Here is a 21,215-nt window from a genome sequence, read left to right as displayed (position 1 = left end):
GAAAAAAAGTGTTCTGAGCCCACCTTAGCCATTCCAGCTAAGTGCATGCAGATACTCAAATTGCCTGAGTAAAATATATAAATACCCTCAGATTTTGAAGTTATAACAGATAACACGCAGTAAGGTTGAGAATGAAAACTAGATTTGCTTCATAGTTGTTTAAGTTATTATTTTCTCTTACCTGTCTTTAAGAAACTAAGGCATGGAGATTGTCTTTTTACTACTGAAAGGCAGCTTCTGTGAATTCACAGTAGCAGTGTCTTAGGAGATTGTTCATTAGGCATGTGAAAATAAGTAGGGCACACATCTAAAATTGCTCAAGTATCTATTTAAACAATAGGCCATAATTCTTCTTTGTAGGATTCACAGTGTTCCACCAGCTGAATTGTACATACCTTGAACACCTGCCCAGATGTTCACTTTACTTGATAGCCCATCAGCCTGTTGATGTTTTGGTCCACTGGATGAAGAACACATGCCTTAAACAACTTCCAGTAGCTATTTATTCAATGAGATTCCCTCCTATCATTTTTTCAAAGCATACGTTAGGAATAAAATGAAAATTACACACACACAACCTTTTTTTAAAAAATATAATTGTACTCATCTGGTCACATCATGACACCCCTTTTGTTAAAATAGGAGTTGTTATGGAGCCTGGCAGTGATGTTACAAGGAATGTCTTGCACTTACCTTTTCTCCCTATTCGAAGAAGATGTCTAAAATCATTGCTGTTATCATTGCTACAAAGTTCTAAGGGGCACCGCTTGGCCACTCATGAAAGATAGTAAAAATAACTGAAGTACCAGACTAAGCCATATGAGTTTGCACTGTTAATTATAGTTTGTAAGTGGGCCAGTGAAGGTGATGGTGGGTAGAGGAAGACAGTGTTAGTTCTAGGACTTGATCCTCAGCTGTTGCAAGTTAGGGCAAGTGTCCCTTTTGGTCTTGCTGCTGGCCGGGGGCAGGGGTTGACATATTTGTGTGTTTATCGCACTTTAGCCGTAAAAGGCACTCCTGGACACCAGAAACAGCAGGTTGCATGACAGGTAATTTTTCTGTTAGCATCCTCAAGAAAATCATCCTGTAATTTGAGGGAAGCCTTAAATTCTGGAGCAGAGGCGGATCTCAGAGGCTGAGTGGCCATCCTCACACCTCTTGCTCCTGGGTAGACCAGTTCCTCACAAGCCAAAAAATGCCACCTCTAGAGATTTCCTAGAAGGTTCCGTGCTGACCTTGTAGAAGAGCTGTTGTGGTTTTGCAGTTTAGCACAGGGTGACATGGCAAGGTTCTTTTCTGTCTGTGGAGCTTACATTTCTGTTAGTAGTTGTTTTGCAGCACTTGCCACTCCTTCTGAAGGCAGTGCAGGTGTACAGACCACAGCATTTTTCTGTCTTCTGACCCCAGATCTCAGGAGAATGCTGCTGGACCTCCTTGCACTCACAAAACTTGTGTAGGAAGCAGTGGTCTACTGAGTGATGTTAGAGAAAATGATTATCAAAGATGAAGACTAGCATATGTTGGCTTGTATGTCAGCAGTTGAAAGGGAGTTATTAAAAGGGGAAGAAAATGAGTGAAACAATACCAGAACAAATACCAGAACACTAAAAACCCCAAACCAAACCAACCAAACACAAAAAACCCCAACCCACCAACCCAGCAAACCCCAGTAACTAACTGCTCTGTCAGAGTCTGGTTATTTTCCTCTGCATGCTTGCAGCAGTGCTGGGTTCATTCTGGCTGTAGAGGTCTCCCAGCTCCACAGAGAAGCCACCGGGAAGGCCTGGGTGATGAAAGAAGGATGGCCACCGTGCTGCTGCGGTGCTGCTGGGCTCTCCACCAGATCAATGGGGCACATCAGCAGGGCACAGGGGGAAGGCACTGGGTGATTTTCTTCACACAGCTTCAAGGAGAGATTGACAGTCTTATCTGTGGCATGTCTGCAGAAACTCACACACATGCTTTCCATTTCATATATCTACATGTGTCTCCTTTCCCACCAATTCTTGACACAATTCTGACCAAATAGGAATTGTTGTAGAAAGGCTAGAGTGGGCAGTTATCTTGTGACACAGTGGATGGAAATGGTGACCAACTCATGTTCACTTAAAAACTCACCCAGGCTTCCCAAGAACTAAAACTTTGTTTTCTGCAGAGCTAACCTGGAGGACTTTCTCACCTACAGCGTCTCTTTTTCTGCCCCTTTGCAAATCATTTGTGCAGCTTATTATTTGTCACATACTGTGGGATGTTTTAAGTTCCTTATTTACAGGATTTGTCTCTTAGCAAAACAAAACTATCCTCTTAAACTTACTATTTTCAACTTCCAATTTGTTAACAGATGTTGTTTAACAGGGTTGATGGTCGCAGCCTTTGGAGCTGTGTGCCTGGGGACACATTGACCGTCAGTGGTGTCAAGTTGTATTATGTCTTCCAGTTTCGAGTGCCTCTCTTCCATCTGAAGTGGACAAAAACCCACACAGACCATTTTTGCTCTCATCACACTTCCAACCTTGATCTGGTTTTTCTCTCCTTGCACTGCCAACTCTTATTTGCTCAGTCTCTGGCAACTTCTCTTTCAGCATTACAGATTTCTAACTTCCACTCCCACAAACATGTATAATTTTTCTCCAGTTGTTTCAGTCTAATTTGCCTAAACCAAATCCCATTTTATTATCATACCATGTTTCTAATCTCTCTCAGTCTCTTTGTACAGCTGTTCTGCTCACACTTCTCCGAGATCAGCTTATACTGCAGAAGGCATTAACATGCTTCTTGCTCCTCCTGCCATGCCAGTGATGCAGATTAAACCACCACAATAAAGGGCCTATGAGCAGATATTTGTGGTTTTGCTGGAAAATTCCTATGACAGATTTGCAAGAATAAGTGCACAGTGAGGGGGAAGCCTTTTCCTGGGCCAGACCCTGCCCGTTCACACCTCCCCACTACCAAGGGGTTATAACTGGCTGGCTCTAAGTATCACTCACCCCTAGGATGGGAGAAAAGTTGCTCTTCTGGCCCCAGAAAATGCCCAAGAGCACCACAGGGACACTGCAGGATGGCTGCCAGAGACAGGAGGTGGCTTTTCATGCCTCAAAGAAAGGTGTGATACCATGGCCAGGAAGTGCAGAAGGATGTTTATTAATCTTGGTCTTCACCATGGTATGCAAATGAAATGGCATATCTCCATCTCTGTGATGTTAATGTGGCTGAATGAGAAAGGACAGTATTACTGGGGGAGCATGAGCTACCCTTTCACACAAAGTCTGTTTCTGCAACAGCAGCTAACGCCATTAAGTGAAAAGCTGAAGAAAAAGATTACCAAAATATCTCCTAGAAATATCTTTTTGCTACTTCATTCAGATAAGCACAAAAATACATGCACTGCTTTGAAGAAATGTTACCCCTTATGTTTCTAAGTCATAATCCTGCAAATGGCAGTAGTGGTGTTCAGAGGACATGGAGATTGATGTCTGCAAATCATAGCTGAATGTATTTAATAATACCCTGCTAAGAGTATAATGACGCCTTTATTTACAGGTCTCTACTGTAGAGGTCTTTGAAGGGCAGTTTTGTATAGCAAGAGTTATTTAAAAGGCAATTTATCTTTGCTGGTGCTGGCTGTGTTGGCTAACCAAACAGAAAATAGACAGGCATGCTTACCAGTGAGAACTGGCCAACGGGAAGGACTACCATTCACCCAGTGGCACCAGGTGAAGGAAGAAAGCACAGGTTAGTAGAATAGTAGAGGGGAAAAAGAATCTGCACTAAGCTTGTCTCCTGTGCCCCTTGCCACTTCCTTTAAGGCTCCTAAAGCTGAAGTGCACACAGCAGGTACCAAACGCCTGAATGCTCCCATTTTCCCTGACAGTGTGATTCCTGAGATCTCTTTAAGGATTGTGCATGGTGTGGGTGCATGGAAACATGCTTAACTTTTTCTTTCAATAGGAAAACTTAACGTGTGTATCATTAAGGAAGCAGAACACTTACATCAGAGGTTTTGGAGCACTGATTTGTATTGGGTTTGCATGGCACTTCTGTTCAGTGTGTGCAGTCACAGAGACGCAACAACCAAAGTGAAATGGGCAGGAATTTTTTAATTGGCTTCCCTAGACATTGCATTGGGCTGTGAGTAGGGAAGGCTAATACTCCTGCAGTTCCCAAGTGAAATATGAAACAAACCAGAGCCTGGGTACCCCTTTCCTCCAGTCTCATGGTGGCTATTTCTATGAGTGTTTAATGCAAAATCCAACTTGTGTGTCTTCCAGCATCACTTCTTAAGCTCCTGCCTCAGTCCCTTGCACCACACTGGGCTCTCAGTGGCAGCCTCAAGCATCCCCATGTGAACGGAACATCTGAAAGCATCTTTTTTTTAGCGAGGAGATGCTTGTGGTTAAGCTTTCAGTTGATGTACCTGGATGCAGGCACAAGAGCAAAAAGAGATGAAATTTACAGACCTGCGTGCACACAGAGCCCACTGAAGAGGGTTGCTTGCAGCTGCAGTAAGAGCGTGAGCACTGTTTTGGCCAGATCTACTTTCAAAGGCAGGAGAATGTCTGTCGCATTTGGGCCGCTTCCATCACAGCAAACAGAGCCAGTCCTGTGTGTCAGGGATTGATGCCAAGGCTTGCATTATGCACACCATGGCTGAAATGGACTTTGCAACCGGACTTTGCAGCCAGTCTTTGCAGCCAGAAGTATGAGACACCAGGAGAAACAGATATAAAAGCTATTTCTGGCATAACTTGAGTTCTTCCAGCTGTATCAAGATGAAACCTCTGAAAGTGCATCTTGCAAGAATGACTTCGTCAGTCATTGTTGTTCAGATTAATATTGTGTTAGTTAATTTCCATCATTTTAAAATGTGCCACGAAGGTTACCAGTAACACTTGCCTTCTATCTCTTCAGGTGATTCTAAGTGGCAGCTTCACTTAATGTATGACGGTGTAACTGGAAAAAGACAGTGTTATATTTTACAGTCTTGAAAAGGTGCCAGAGCTTTTATATATTCACTGACAGTCAGAGTTCAAAGGTGATGACAACATTTACCTGCTTGAACATACTGAGTCAATCAGCATCTGATCTGAACTGAAAAACAAATGCCGGGGAGTGAGTAGGGGGAAGCTCAGTTCAAAGCTGGTATGCATGGTATACCTCTTAATCCCAGCACCTGTGATAAATCCTATCCAGCATTAGCAGATGGAATTAAACTTGGCTTGCAGGGGGCATCAGTGGATACAAATGCTTTTGAGAACCTCTTAAGTATTTCCTAAGGAAGGGCCTGATTTCCAATGAATAAACTGCTACAGGTGTCAGCCTCTTGGAAACAGAAAGGCCATCCAAGATAATAAAATGCCAAGGGGAGTAATTTATGTTTCTCCTTTTCTTTTACATTTTTTTTTTTTTTTTTTTTTTACAGCTCAATCCACGAAATCTCTAATAAGATTTTAGGCCAGAAATTACATTGACGGACTCCAGTAAAGTAGTCAGTTTCTGTACTTTTCATCTATATCCACCAACACATCCAAGGATTTGGTTGCTTTTGGCAATCTTCCTGACTTGGCATACCACAATGCCCTACTTTACCATACAGCTAAAACTGGGGGCACTTTGCTTGAGCATTTTAACGGAAGACAATGAGCCTTCAGGAATAAACTGAACCTTGCACAAAAATGCAGAATCCATAGCTTCATATAACATTTTGTAAAGCTCTAGGAGGTGAGTTCTGGGCCAAGCCTTTTGCTTACCAGGAAAGCAGCACCTAAATAAATCCAGGAACTTCAAGTTGCGTAACCTGACTCTTGCATGCTTTTGGAAACGTCAGATTCCTCCCCAGAATTGTGCCAGTCAGAGCTGTTAGAAATCAGTGCAATCACATAGAAAAGTTTAACCCCTTATGTGCTGGGGTTTGATATACCAATTCTCTATAGGGGGGAGGGAAAAAAAGAAGTATTAAAGTACATCTTTACCTAACTCTTCTTGTGTTGTTAGTCACCTTAACCACTGGACCACTTTTTAAACCCTTCTATGATGGTTGTGTGCCCAGGCCTTCCATCACACCCAGAGCTCCCATTGACTTGTGGAGGGAGAGACAGGGTCCTGTACTAACCCAAAAAATACCAGTCACGGCTCTCTGACCTCAAGATGGAGGAATGCTTGTGTGCAACTATGCTAAGACATGTGCCACCCAGCAGTTAGACTTCACCTGCCCTTTGCTTTGGGACACTCCCAAGCACTGTCAGAGCTCACGGAAACTTCATGCAGTACAAGCCATCAAGTCCATGTAGGCCAAATGGGATGGGGATGGCTTCAGTGGCCCCCTATTTCAAAGGGACTATGTAGGAAAAACTGTTTGGTAAGGACATAGAGAGGGAAAGAAAAAGGACATAAAAGAACAGAAGTGTTTTGGTCCCTTGAAGGAAGGCATTGCGGTGTGTTTCTCTGTCTAGTCTGGTAGGTCTGAACTGACAAGGATACAGACTAGCTTAGGACTTGCTCTAATGCCATGTAAAAAGCATCCCCTTCACCAAGCTGCCATGATTGTTTGCAAGGTAAAGCTCAAAGGTTTTTACTGCAATTCAAGCAAGCTGCCTGAACACAATCCTTCAGTGGCTTCCTATGATCCTCACAGCCAAGAGAGAAGCCACTTCTCTCCCAAACAGGAAAGGGTCCAACCTTTGCATCACGTGCAAGACTAGCGAATGCAGATCATCTTGGGCAAAGCTTTTTACTCTGCCAGTCAGCAGGAAAAACCTAGTTTGGGCACTGATGCTGCTCATATCAGCAGCCCCGAAGGCTTGAACCGCCCGGTCCTCCCTTCCCTGCCTTAGCAATCTACCTCGTTTTGCTGCTGTAGTTGTTAATTTGCAGCATTTCTGGATGGTGACAAATCACATGTAAAACAGGAGAGGAGTAAAACAGCATAATGAAATTTTATTCTGAAAATATGGCAAGAGTCTAAGGCACTTCAAACATTTCAATACACATGACTAAAGTGAATGTGACAAGGTAATAGCATTCCATAAATACGCACCAAGAACTACACTCAGTTCAACTCAAGGGGAATATACAGCTGGTACCTCTAATTTTACTTCCCAATAAACATGTATGGAGCTTATAGACTGACACAGTTAATAAAAATATGGTAACAGGACATGTAATTCTTCATGTAGTTTTTAATTATTAAGGAATATAAAATGTTGAAAATACTGTGTGAGTTAATTTTATAGATACTAGTATCTTTCATATAAAAAGTTATACATTATCCCCAATTAGCAACAACTTATTTAATGAACTTCAGACCTGATGAAGGGCGCTATCCCCAACACCTACCCACTCACCCACCAGCTCAAGATCAATGGAGCTGACTATATAAGCAAATGCAACTTCTGAATTTCAGAGTAACTGAAAACATCAAAATAGTGTTGGAATGAAATTTATGAACAGGGTACTGTAATAAAATCTAGGCACAGTAAATACATTTTAGAATGATTAAAAACAAGCCACCGGAACACCCCTGCATGGATAGCTTTAGAAGTCTTAGGTTGCACATAACACAGGAAAGGATAATCTATAGCAAAGAAAACCAGGATTTATGCCAGTGTATAGAAAGACAAGTAGGTGAGCAAAACAACAGTTCTGGCTAAGGTTCTCAGCTGAGCACTACTTAACTTATATGCTTGCTTCAAGTTTACAGTTTTCTACCTTTAGCACTAGATCTCTGCTTTCACTTTGCTGGTGAGTTCAGGCACAAGACAATTACATTCAGTATCTGTCTCAGTAAAACAGTAACATTTAGCAGCTTAAAGACGGCATAGAGATTTTTACAGATACTCATGCACTACTACTCAAACGTGGCTCTGTGGGTGGGACCAGGAGATGTCCTTCTGCTAAGCCTAGGAGTGCCCTAGAAAAGAGGAATGAACAATTAATCAAAGGGAAATTATTTCGGACAGCCAAATAAGTACACTCGCAAGAACTCTGTTCAGTCCCTTGCCTTTAATTGCACAGATTAAGCTTGCTTTCTTTCTTTTTTTCCTTTTTTTCTTTTTTCATTTTAGGACGAACAGTACCAGCTATCATACAGCCTACTAACTGAGACTCGTATGTTGTTTAGACAGTGACATTTAGCAGCAGTTTACAGGAGAGTGATTCAGGGCTCAGAGAGCAGGTAGATAGTTGCCAGAATACCTAGGACAGCTTTACCTCCAGAAACAGCTGTGTTTTGGTGACCAGGTCAATCATTAGCTTTACAGAGATGCAACAGCACCTATGCGTAACAGCCAGAGTCAGTGAACCCTGATAGTGAGCTATATATACCCCCAGATAAAGGGGAGGAGGAGGTATCCTTCAGCCAGGGTTCAGCCTTCTGCAGTGACGTGTATTTAAAAATACACATTTTCACTTACCAGCATAAAAATAATCCTGTGAATAAACTTGAAATTTCACATGCTGTGCTGCTGTACAGCTGCTGAAGGGTTAATTTTTTGTTTATATTTTACTATTATGTTCAGGAGTAGCAAGTTAATACATAAACCGTAGGAGGCTGTGTACTAACCGGTGACTGGGTTTTGGAGAAGTTGACATGGGCGTAAAGGAGAACAGCTATGTCCTTATGTCCAGCTTCCAGGGCTATTGAAAGTGCTGTGCTGCCATCCTGAGAGAAGAAAGGAAGAAGTGAGAGAATTAGTGCACGTGTGCATTAACAGATCTCTTAAAAGCCCCATCAGCCCACAGAGAAGGGAAGTTATGGAGACCCTACTACTCCAACAGAGTTGGGTTAGTTCAGAGTCTTGATTGATTTCTTTTATTAAAATTAAGTGACAGTAAGCCTTGCACTGCTGTTTTATGAGGCAGTCCAAGTGTCAGAGGCCTCATAATTTCTCTTAGCGAGAGAAATGATCTCTCGATCATTGCTGAGAAAGAATGAGAATGCCATTATGACAATACCGATACATGTAGAGATGTGTAAAACCAGTGATATCAGAAGACTAGGCTGTATGAAAGAAACTGCAATGTCAATGAGCAGTGGAAGAGAAGATAAGGGAGGGATAAATACTAATCAAAAATCATTATAATTGCTGTTTTACAATGATAATTGTTGTGTTATAGCTTCCATTAACACTAAGAACGGTTGCATTCATAGTTCCAAATGCTCCTTGATGGAAGTCTCACTACAAACAAATGGACATTCCTTATCAAGTACTGACACTTTTGTTTCTCAAAAGATATTATTGCTTTCAGAAACCATAGTTGTTGAGGCTGCTAGAAACAAAGAGTGTTTTTGCTGAAAGGGTAATTTATTGACCTGTTGTTTTCCCATTATACCATGTTTGGTCCAGGAAGAAGTAGATGTGATAACCTGTGATATGATAACCTGTGATGTGGATCCCTGGCTTGCTGGTCCACAGCCTGACTTTTGCCTCTTACTCACAGAAGTTTCCACAATAATGCCAGTATTTGAAATGCCCTTTCATAGGGATCACCTCTTACATTGTTTGTCTGAATGGAGCACATTTTCTTGCACTGCTGTAGCACTGGTACTGGAGAAGGCAGCACTAGTTTAAGGAAACTGAAAATCCTTTTTCCAGTGCAGGACATGATGGACAGCACTGAAGTGGAAAGTCTTCTTACGAGACTACAGGCACAATTATACATAGTCTCTACTAACCATCCTGAGCAGACAGGGATCTAGAAGAGTTGTTCACTCCAGTGCAATATAATGCACACACAACAAATGCTCCACAGTCAGCACCAGGAAAAGCCAACTTCTTAAAGACAGGTGCTGAATCACTATCAGAGTGGCATACATCAGTAGAACTAAGCTCAGCTTACTACTGATCATGCTGACTGGAAAAGCATCACTGTCACATTCAGAATAGCTAGAGGAATGCTAAAAATCTCATAATCTCACTGCACAGACAAACCCATTATAAAATAAATAAGCAGCAGAGAAGCTGTGCTTGGGAAACAGTATCAAACTGCCTGTAGGAATAATTAAGTGTCACTTCCCATAAAGACTTTAATTATTGACTTGGTGAGTAACAGTGCTAACAGCATCCAGGCTGCAGTAACCTAGAGTGCCCCTAAAAGTATTTGTTATACTGAGGCCTCCTTACATTCAAGCTAGCAGTTACACACTGCTAGAACCACCAGGCAATTGAGCCTCCTCCTGCAGCAGATGATTGAATGAACAGAAATGATGTCTCTGCCCCTCTGCAACAGCTTCAACAAATAACCACCCTCTGCTCTCCCAAATCCCAAACGCAGACTCCATTTCAGTGCTCAGTGAGTAAAGCAGTAGGAAGATGTACCTGAGAAGTCATGTTGTTAATGAGAACATACTACTGGAAGAAATAGGCTAAGTCAGTATTTTGCAGCTTAAGAAGTCTACAGATCAAATTGTCTGCTGGCAGTGTCTGCAAACAAGAAATGTGAGCGTCGCATGTGCCACTGAAGTTACAGCCTGTATCTGTTTACTGTCAGAACAATGTGGCTTCACGACTGAGACCAAACCAGTACTCTAAATAAGTCATGATGAAGATGTTGTGTGAACATCCTATGAAGAGAACTGTAGGGTTGATGTTTGCCATGGACAAGGAAGAGCAACATAGCAAGGTTGTGAAGTCACCAGATAAGGTCCTAACTGAAAATTGGAAGACTTCGGAGAACAGGGGAAGGAATATGAGAAGAAAAGGTGTTTCACCGTGAGCTAGAGAATGTTATTTTCTGTTCCAGTTCCTGCACACCTAGAGCTAACCATAGAAATTGCTACTGGGTAGGTCTGTTAGCAAAGCAAAAATACTAGCCAAATAATCACACCTTTTGCTACCACTAAGCAGACCATTCATGCACTTGGTCCTTTGGCACTGTGAGTCAGAGATTCATGTAACTAGATTTCAGCAATTCTCCACTGAATAAAGAAAACCTGAATTAGAAACACATTCTGGAATGGAGAAGCTGTCTGATGAAGCACCAGCTGGAAAGGTGACTCACATTGTCCTCCAGGGTGCCATTACACCCAGGCTGAGCCAGCAGAAGTTTGACAATCTCTACGTGTCCATGTTCACTAGCACACATCAGAGCTGTCGAGCCCTCGTCGTCCTGGATATTGACGTCTGCACCACAGGCCAGTAAAGCTCTAACCATGTCTATCCGCCCATGACTTACAGCTAGCATCAGTGCAGTCTGACCAGCCTGCGTGGAAAGAAGAGAATGAAATAACTACATAGATAATCAGTGGCAAAGCATGCACACTTATTTTTCGGCAGTGCTTCTTCTGGGGGGAAAAAAAAAAAGATTGTTATTTTATACAGCACAGTCAAGGCCCTGCTTGCTATTATTTAAATACTTTTTATGCACAATCTATCCCATATTCACACAGCTATTTATTAAATTAGTGGAAGATAGCGTATCCTTTTCCAAACATCTGGAGTTCCCTTGAAGAAGCTAAACGGTGCAGAATTTGTAAATGCATCCCAAAACTCAATAATGTTTCTTTCACATAATATTCAATCTTCATTTTTAGAAGAGATCCAGGTCTGAAGCTCAACTGTTTTTCCAAGGCTCCATTTTGTAAACAGGAATCAAAACCATATACACAAACATCAAAGACTGCAGAGGATAAAAGTCGACAAGTACGAAAGCTGAACCAATGGAGCAGGGATGAGAGCATGGAAGGAAAGATATAAAGACACCGGAGTGCGAATGGTGTCTTGTGAACCATTTGACTGACCTGGCTGGCTTTAGCATTCACATCCCCGCAGCTGAACAGTTCCTCCACTATCCTCATGTCCTTCTCCGCTTCCACAGCTGCAAGTGCGGCAAGCATGATGGGGGTATAGCCAGCCTTGTTCTGATGATTTACATTACAGACATCTGCAGAGGGATGAGATAATTTTTTTGGAAAGCAGAAACCCAAAAAGCAGCAATTGTGCTAACAAACTGAATAAACTGTTAGTAGAGAGCCTATAAAAAGAAAAAGGAGCGATTGCTCTCATAATGGAAGCAATTCAAGGGAAAGTGGGGAAGAGAAAATATAAACAGGGGTGCTCTTCAGCCTGAGAAAGAAAAGGGTTCTCTTCTATGCATACAACACAAAGGAGAGCACATAGCCATTTTATACATCATCATTTAGGGCTTTCTTTGTGCATTTTTTTCCTTTCGTATGAGCAAGCGGTCTGAAATTTGACATGAGCAATGGGGTCCCAGGAATACCATCAGGAGAGTCTTAAGCTCCTCTCCTGAGGGGATCCACACTGCAAAACCAAAATGGTCCAGCAACATGGTCAGTGGAAAAAGTTGCTTTTCCTCAGGACAAACATTTTCCTGTCATTGGTGTTGTTTTAAAGATCTACAAATGTACTTCAACACGTTTTAGAGCTGCAGAAAAAACCTTTCAATTAAAGACTGTTTTCAGCTGTACAGAGTATCTGTGAACAAAAGTGCTCCGGGAACAACTACAGTCAAGTCCTCTGACTAGTGCAAGCAACTGACAAGAGTTCTCCTTTTCATTCGAGTCTAACTCCCAGTATGTCTCTGTTCCTAATATTCTGCAGAAATCCAGCAGGGCTTATTAGTTTACCAGGCAGCAGGGCTTTCAGTGTGCTCATCATATTTGAAAGCAAAGACTCAGAACTAAATCAGCATTACCTCTAGACTTGGAGTTAAACTGGACCAGAGATATCTTAACAAGCAAAAATGTTTCAGGAAACTCTTCAAATTTATTGCCAACCACTAGACCAACTTTACTTTCAGAAGTTACTACTGTGAAGCCACTGAAGCCACCAAACATGACACTGCTACATGCATTACTTCATGAGTAATGAGCATTTATTGAAAGTGATTCTCTCCTACCCTGACTAGACTACTTCATCAGAGCTGTGTTTTCTGAGGTCACATTGTGACTCCTTTTCTGTATGGCTAATGAGTGAAGCTGTTTTTCTATATGTCCTCTTGGTAACACTGCATGGTGATACAGAGGAGCATTTTGTTCTTCTCAGTGGACACACAGACACAGAGACCTTGGACCAAGAATCTGCCTGTGATATAACCACACTGCAAACAGTGACTGACCACTTAGACATGGTTCAGAGGAAGACTGTTAAAACCTGAAGGAATTTGCCTGTTCATAAATATTTCCCAAGTACTGTTATGTGCAATGTGCTCCTGCATACCTGGCACTAGTCATGGTTTTGGATTTTACAGTCAAACCCCACTGTGTACATAGGCATATACCAGCTGCTGTAAGCTACAGGCGTCCTGATTTGAAGCAACAGATGAGCATACTCCTGCTACCCTGAGATAGCCAGGGAAGCCCTCCCACCACTGTGCTGCAGAGCCAGCCTGCTGCATTTCACTGCGTTCCTGACATTCCCTGCATTCCCCCGCCATGACTCACTCTTCCCAACTGGCTGCCTTCAAACAGGACCAGAGATTTCAAAGTGCTTGCTTTCCTGCACAGAAGTCTCGGCATGTGCTGGGTTATCAAACTTGAGATTTGTATCATTAATATCCTTGTTTACCTGATGCTACCCTTCTGGATTTATAAATATTGCTAGGCTTACCACTCCAGACATGTCCTTTGCCTAAAGCTTCACGACCTTAGATTAGAGAAAGAGACTTCTGTTAGTGAGCAAAACTAGGCCCACACAGAGCACATCCTGCCTGGGACCAGCTCCGAAGTGTGACACCTTCTGTCTTAGTGCATGTGGGAAAGAGCAGAGACTCTGGAGACTCCCCTCTGCCACTACCCTCTCTGCACCTGTATGGCAAGGTGATTGACAGAAAGATCAACGACAAAAGCAACCACATGAAACATCACCACGTTGCTCATGGATCAGGAAAATGCTCCTATGTGGCAGAATGCCATATTGCTCCAGTTTCAGGAAAGCAGCAGAGACATGTCAAGATGGTGGCCAGAAAAAGCTTCTGTATTGCTTTAGTAAGATAAAGCTAGTCTAGTTTGAGTGTTTAACATGGACGTTTATACCTCAGTGTGTCTTCCTCCACCAGTATCCTCCTACCTTTGGCTCAGCAGCAGCTCTGCTGCCTCCAGAGAAAACTGCTGGACACTAGTGCTGCTGAATTTGGACTACAGTGCAAGAATCAGGATCCACCCATCTGTCCCAAACACTGGTCAACTCTGTATATAATTTACGTGAGTGGTTTTGGAAGTTCTTCAAGAGCCATCACCACCACCACCTCCAAAGCTGGCACTAAAACAAGGATTCTAGAGTACACAAGTGAGCCACCATGTAACTGTTAACAGAACAGCTGCTGGAGGAAGCCAAGACTTGACCTCTTGCTTATCAAGAATTTCACCCACGAGGATTGAAAACCCCAAAAATAATAATAAAAAACCTATGCAAACGAGTCAACCTACTTGCATCCAGAAGCAACTTTACAACTTCAAAGTTAGAATGTGAGACGCTGTAATGCAGAGCTGTGTTTCCATTTCCATCTGCCATATTGATAATATGTCTGAGGACAGCAGGAGAAATCTCTTCAAAAGCGGTTATGTAGTCTCCAACCATTTCAGGGACAGCTGACTTCTGACTTGAGACACGAAACCACTCATGCTGGATAGTATTTAAACAAAACCTCTGCCAAAACCAAGACAGAAAAATTTACATATGGGCAATCTATTTAAAGGATTTTCCATCCCACAAGTCGGCCATACAGCAGGTCAAGCCTTTTTTAGTCAAATGTGGGAAGAAAGCATTCAGCTCACAAACAAGTTGTACAGATTGAAGCTAAACCCTCTGACTAAACCCCTCTTTTAAAACACCAGTTGTTTAACTCCTCTCATTTAATCTCATTTTCAAGAATGGTTCACCTCTGAGGACACAGTATTTTAGGATGAGATTACTCCCAGGGCACCAAATACTGGTGAACTATCTCCATGAAATACTTGACTAAGTTTATAAATCACTGATAAACCAAGGCTAATAGCAGTGGGAATGCATATTTCTTGGGGTCTTAAACCAGCACCATGCTAAGTCAATTAGGACCAATTCCAAAGCATGAATTATCAAATGCATGAAGAACTATCTGGACTGCAGTTCCGAAGAAGAGCTGGGCAATACAGAAGATCACAAGCTGAAGCAGAGCCAACATCACGTTGTAGTGAAAAAGGCAAATACTGTTTTAAGCTGAATAAACAGATCTGTAAGTTCCATTGCATGTGATGCAGTCCCTTCTCACTGCCCAGCACCATGAAGGAAAGAGCTGGACAAGGTTGTCTGGCCTAATACTGAATGACATGAAAGACTGGGCTGAAATTGTTTCAAACATGAGCAGTGAGAACAATTACAAGTCAAGGAAATCTGACCTATGGGACATACAGGAAGGACTGGAGATGCTCTGCTGAAAGAACAGCTGTGGAAAGGAACCCCATAGCATTTTCACAGGGCAAAAGGCTGTTGCAGTAAGAAAAGAAATAACCTGTTCTTCAACTGCAGGAGGGATGGCTGTAATAGTGAGGGATTTCAGCTGCAATGAGAAGATGCAGGCTAGACATTCAGGAAAAACTTTCCCATTGGTATGGACAGGAGAACTGGCTACCCTGGATTTGGAGAAGGCTGAGGTTCTTAATGACTTCTTTGCCTCAGTTTTCACTGGCAAATGCTCTGCCCATGCCACTCAAGTCTTGGAAGGCAGAGGCAGGGACTGTGAGGATGGAGATCTTAGGCCCACTGTAGGAGAGGATCAGGTTCGAGACTATCTTAAGAACCTGAACATGCACAAGTCCATGGGATCTGATGAAATCCATCCGCAGGGCCTGAAGGAGCTGGCAAATGAAGTTGCTAAGCCACTGGCGGTCATATTTGAAAAATCATGGCAGTCATGACTTTTTCCCCGATGACTGGAAAAAGGGAACTTCCATTTTCAAGAAGGGGGAAATGGATGACCCGGGGAATTACAGACCAGTCAGTCTCACCTCTGTGCCTGGCAAAATCTTGGAGCAGATTCTCCTCGAAATCATGTCAGGGCACATAAAAAACAATGAGGTGGTTGGTGGCAGCCAGCATGGCTTCACTAAGGGGAAAGCCTGCCTGACCAATTTGGTGGCCTTCAGTGATGGGGCCACAGAACTGATGGACAGGCGCAAAGCCTCAATGTCATCTTCCTGGACTTGTGCAAAGCGTTCAACACTGTCACAGTATCACAGTATGCTAGAGATTGGAAGGTACCTCAAAGATCATCTAGTCCAGTCCCCCTGCTGGAGCAGGAACACCTAGATGAGGTTACATAGGAATGTGTCCAGGCGGGTTTTGAATGTCTCCAGAGAAGGAGACTCCACAACCCCCCTGGGCAGCCTGTTCCAGTGTTCCGTCACCCTCACTGAGAAGAAGTTTCTTCTCAAGTTTAAGTGGAACCTCTTGTGTTCCAGTTTGTGCCCATTACCCCTTGTCCTATCATTGTTTGCCACTGAGAAGAGCCTGGCTCCATCCTCGTGACACTCCCCCTTTACATATTTAGATACACTAATAAGGTCACCCCTCAGTCTCCTCCAAACTATAAAGACCCAGCTCCCTCAGCCTTTCCTCATAAGGGAGATGCTCCACTCCCTTAATCATCTTTGTCGCCCTGCGCTGGACTCTCTCCAGCAGGTCCCTGTCCTTCTTGAACTGAGGGGCCCAGAACTGGACACAATATTCCAGATGCGGTCTCACCAGGGCAGAGTAGAGGGGAAGGAGGACCTCTCTCGACCTACTGACCACCCCCCTTCTAATACACCCCAGGATGCCATTGGCCTTCTTGGCCACAAGGGCACAGTGTTGGCTCATGGTCATCCTGCCGTCCACTAGGACCCCCAGGTCCCTCTCCCCTACACTGCTCTCTAACAGGTCGTTCCCCAACCTATACTGGAACCTGGGGTTGTTCCTGCCCAGATGCAGGACTCTACACTTTCCCTTGTTATATTTCATCAAGTTTCTCCCTGCCCAACTCTCCAGCCTGTCCAGGTCCCGCTGGATGGCAGCACAGCCTTCTGGCGTGTCAGCCACTCCTCCCAGCTTAGTGTCATCAGCGAACTTGCTGACAGTACACTCAATTCCCTCAGCTAAATCATTGATGAATATATTAAACAATACTGGTCCCAGTACTGACCCTTGAGGCACTCCACTAGATACAGGCCTCCAACTAGACTCTGCCCCATAGACTACAACTCTCTGGCTTCTCTCCTTCAGCCAGTTCACAGTCCACCTCACTACCTGATCATCCAGACCACACTTCCTCAGTTTAGCTATAAGGATGCTGTGGGAGACTGTCCTGCATGACATCCTTGTCTCTAAACTGGAGAGACATGGATTTGATGGATGGCCCACTCGATGGATTAAGAATTAGCTGGATGGCTGCAGAGAGTTGTCCCCATGGAGACTGGTGATGAGTGGTGTCTCTCAGTGGTCAGTGTTGGGACAGATCCTGTTCAACATCTTTGTCGGTGACTTGGACAGTGGGATTGATGCTCCCTCAGCAAGTCTGCCAATGACACCAAGCTGTGTGGTGCAGTTGACACACTGGAGGGAAGGGATGTCATCCAGAGGGACCTCGACACGCTTGTGAGGTCATGCCAATGACAATCTCATGAAGTTCAACAATGTGAAGTGCAAGGTCCTACACCTGGGTCGGAGCAATCCCAGGCACAGCTACAGGTAGGGCAGAAGTGATTCAGAGCAGCCCTGTGGGGAAGGACTTGGGGGTGCTGGTCAATGAGAAATTTAACATGAGCCAGCTACAGTGTGTACTGGCAGCCCAGAAAGCCAACTGTATCCTGGGCTGCATCAAGAGGAGCGTGACCAGCAGGTCAAAGGAGGTGATCCTGCCCCTCTGCTCTGCTCTCCTGAGACCTCACTTGGAGTATTGTGTGCAGTTCTGGTGTTCTCAACATGAAAAGGACATGGAACTGTTGGAACAAGTCCAGAGGAGGGCCACGAGGATGATCAGGGGACTGGAGCACCTCCCGTATGAAGACAGGCTGAGAAAGTTGGGGCTGTTCAGCCTGGAGAAGAGAAGGCTGCGTGGAGACCTCATAGCAGCCTTCCAGTGTCTGAAGGGGGCATACAAGGATACCAGAGTGGGACTCTTCATTAGGGACTGTAGTGACAAGACAAGAGATAATGGGTTTAAACTTAAATAAGGGAAGTTCAGGTTAGATATAAGGAAGAAGTTCTTTTCTTCAAACTTAAACAGGGGAAGTTTAGATTGGGTATAAGGAGGAATTTCTTTACTGTAAGGGTGGTGAGGCACTGGAATGGGTTGCACAAAAAAGTGGTAAATGCTCCATCCCTGGCAGGTTGGACAAAGCCTTGGGTGGCATGGATTAGTGTGAGGTGTCCCTGCCCACGGCAGGGGGGGTTGGAAATTGATGATCTTAAGGTCCTTTCCAAACCTAACTATTCTATGATTCTGTGATTCTATCACTGAGTGTGAACGGGTAAGAGCCTCTTTGGCCAGGTAACTGCCTGTTGGGAGTGGATTTAGCTGTGAGCCAAGGAAGCTCCTGCAGTCACTGTTAGTTCTGACCTTCTGAGACAATTTCTCTAACCTGGAGGGACCACCATGTCTGCCTTCTCTTCTCATAAACCCCTACCTGCAAAGTGGCTAGTAAGTTCAACGACAATTTTGCAAAGAAGACAGCACATTTCTCTAGCCTTTGGGGAAAGCATAGAGGACCTGTACCAGTAGCTCTAGAGGGGGCCCATGTCTGCTAAAAGAAGAATATACTACATACGTCAGTACTACATATATATCTGTACTATATACATATACAGAGAATAGTCTACATCAGTACTACTATAATAAAAACTCACAAGGTCCGACCATTTGAGTTAAGAGACCACGTGTCTTGCAATCATACAGAGTTGAAACACGAAAGTGGTCATAAAATGGCACAGTATAAATATAGTTTTTATTTTAGGCACTACTAAGTGCCTAAGAAATTATTTACCAAGAAATTATTTTTACAGTCACAGCATCACATGTGTTATTAAGTAAATGGTACACTTTTTTAATCCAAGAAATCCATCACATCCCAAAAAAAGCAGTCTGCAGCCCCTTCTGATGTAAACAGCAGCTACAAGAGCTGAGTATGTTGGAAGAAGTTGGGACAATTTATACAGATCCCTAGCTTTTTTGGACAAGACTTGTTTATCACAGACAGAGAACAAGAGGTGATTAGTCTGCAGTTTCCAGTTACAAAGCACCACTTGCGCTAGCAAACATTTTAAGCACAAGAAAGAAAAATGTATATTCAAATTACACTTCCAAGTCAGAGATTATCAGATGGTTATACCATTTTTGACACTATCAACTCCAACTGGACCTGAAGTGTTAGTTGTTTAAATGCCTAAACTACACTCCCAAAGCACTGAAACAGGATTAAAACTACCTATCACAACCGTATTAAACAACCTTTCAAAACATTCCCTGGACCACAAATGTCAGAACTGGACTCAGACAATATTATTGTCTGTGTGTTACAGACAATATTATTGTCTTTAAGAAGCTGCAGATGCTTATGGTAAAGGAGACTGGCGCTGGATTGTTGCCACATCACCACACAACTGTAACAAATACAGAATCCAATTTCATATCAATAAGCAGTGTTCCTTTGATTTCAGATTGCCCTCACAAAGTAGCACAGGTAAGTCCTATATGAGGTATACAGGCAACTCCTACATGAAGCAAACCCAACCTTATTTCTTGAGACTGAATATAACACCTAATCCTCCTTACTCCCTGCTGCACTGATAAAAGCTGCCAGTGTAGTGAGACAGAAACAGTATTCCTGTGCTCAGGAGACAGAGCACTTTCAGTTTAAGAACAGACTCTTGAGCTTTTGTCATAGGAATAAACAGGCTCTTCACCCCCATACAGTCTCTTAATGAGAGCTGCCCAGACCCGTGCTAAAGCAGCACTTACAAAAATAACACAGGAATGCACAGATGTTTTGAAACTGCACTTCTATGTTATTATTTTTACATGTGTGCCGCAGGATGACAACACCCCAGCACACAAAGCACAAGTATGCTTTTGGGAAAGAAGTCTCCTGACAGAAAAAGCACTTTATGACTTTTCCAGGAAAGATGAAATGCTCTTCTGCCTAGACACTGCAGTGCTGGTCCTGCAAAACCACAAGTTAAGCTCCTTGAAGTCTTCCTGTTAAAGCTCAGAGAGAATTTTGCCTTGCATTGCTTACCACATCTTTGTTGGTCAATGCCTTGGGGTCGTCAATGTTGTTTCTCAGCAGGTGACAGGCAGAAAGCATCTTTTCACTTAGTTCGTATCTGAGAAAGACAGCAAAATACATGTCACGTTTCAATTTTTCTCTTGATGTTTCAGCATAGAAACATTCACTCTTCTGAAAGTTGTGTGGGAATGAATGTTTCCAGGCAAGCCATCAGCTGCTGCAATGCAGAAGCTGCTCTGGCAGCTCTTCACAGGGACTAATTCCACAGTGAGCAGAGATGTACCCAAGAGCAGCAGTGGGAATGGAGAGAAGGCGACACATCACTTCTATGCTTTAGACTTGGCAACGCTTCTAGTGGAAATTCTCACCTACTGCTGTATGACTGCAGAGCATGTATTACATACCCAGTGCTTTGATTATCTGATTAACTTCAGGAAATAATGATAGTTCTGATGGAAACTAACTGGTGGGAAAGGGCACAGTCAGTGCCTCCTGCCAGCTCCTGCTCACCAGAACCAGCCTTTTTCATCCCTTCCACTCTGGAAATTCAATCTCTTTCCTCAGTCCTCTTTCATGTTTTCACTTCTGCCCCCTTTCTATCACAAATTTGAAAACTCAAGGAAAAGCTGAAAATGAGAAGGCCCATGCCCATGCCAGTACCAGGCTGCGGCCAACCATTTCTGCCTACAACCAGCCATAAATAATGGCAACCTTCCTGGAAAAATCTCCCAAGAAACAGAGAGGCTAACATACTCATGTGTGGATGGCAGGCATTTTAGCCCTCCAGCGTTACAAGCCAGCTGCTAGTGCTTCCAGAGCAATGAAATGCTCCACTGTTTCATGGATCACACTCAGTCCCACGTGGCCATGCGCCCTGCCTCCTCCCCTTGGAAGGCAATGCCGGGGCAGCCAGCTTGCAAAGAACATGCTCCCCAGGTATACATGGCTATCTAAGCTGTCCTGCTGCTCCTCCTCACACTCACCTCTTTCTAAGATAAATACAGAGAGCTCCTCTGAGAAA

The 21,215-nt window shown here is 43.5% G+C and overlaps 1 protein-coding gene across 2 annotated transcripts in view; it reads right to left on the bottom strand.

Annotated features, from left to right (window-relative positions):
• Positions 1-7,843: 7,843 nt before the first annotated feature.
• Positions 7,844-21,215, bottom strand: part of KANK1 (KN motif and ankyrin repeat domains 1) — a gene marked incomplete at both ends in the record, with an annotated part of 55,083 nt that continues 41,711 nt past the window's right edge. For both annotated transcript variants that reach the window (XM_080637646.1, XM_080637647.1), the window contains 6 exons: positions 7,844-7,906; positions 8,558-8,656; positions 10,996-11,196; positions 11,735-11,877; positions 14,384-14,603; positions 20,204-20,291. In XM_080637646.1, the coding sequence (XP_080493772.1) occupies positions 7,844-7,906; positions 8,558-8,656; positions 10,996-11,196; positions 11,735-11,877; positions 14,384-14,603; positions 20,204-20,291 (814 nt within the window). The remainder of the gene's footprint in view (positions 7,907-8,557; positions 8,657-10,995; positions 11,197-11,734; positions 11,878-14,383; positions 14,604-20,203; positions 20,292-21,215) is intronic.

The sequence above is a fragment of the Psittacula echo genome, assembly GCF_963264785.1.
Source record: "Psittacula echo genome assembly, chromosome: Z".
NCBI lineage: Eukaryota > Metazoa > Chordata > Aves > Psittaciformes > Psittacidae > Psittacula > Psittacula echo.
The sequence above is the reverse complement of the archived record's forward strand: the minus strand, read 5'-3'. Positions and strand labels throughout refer to the sequence as shown.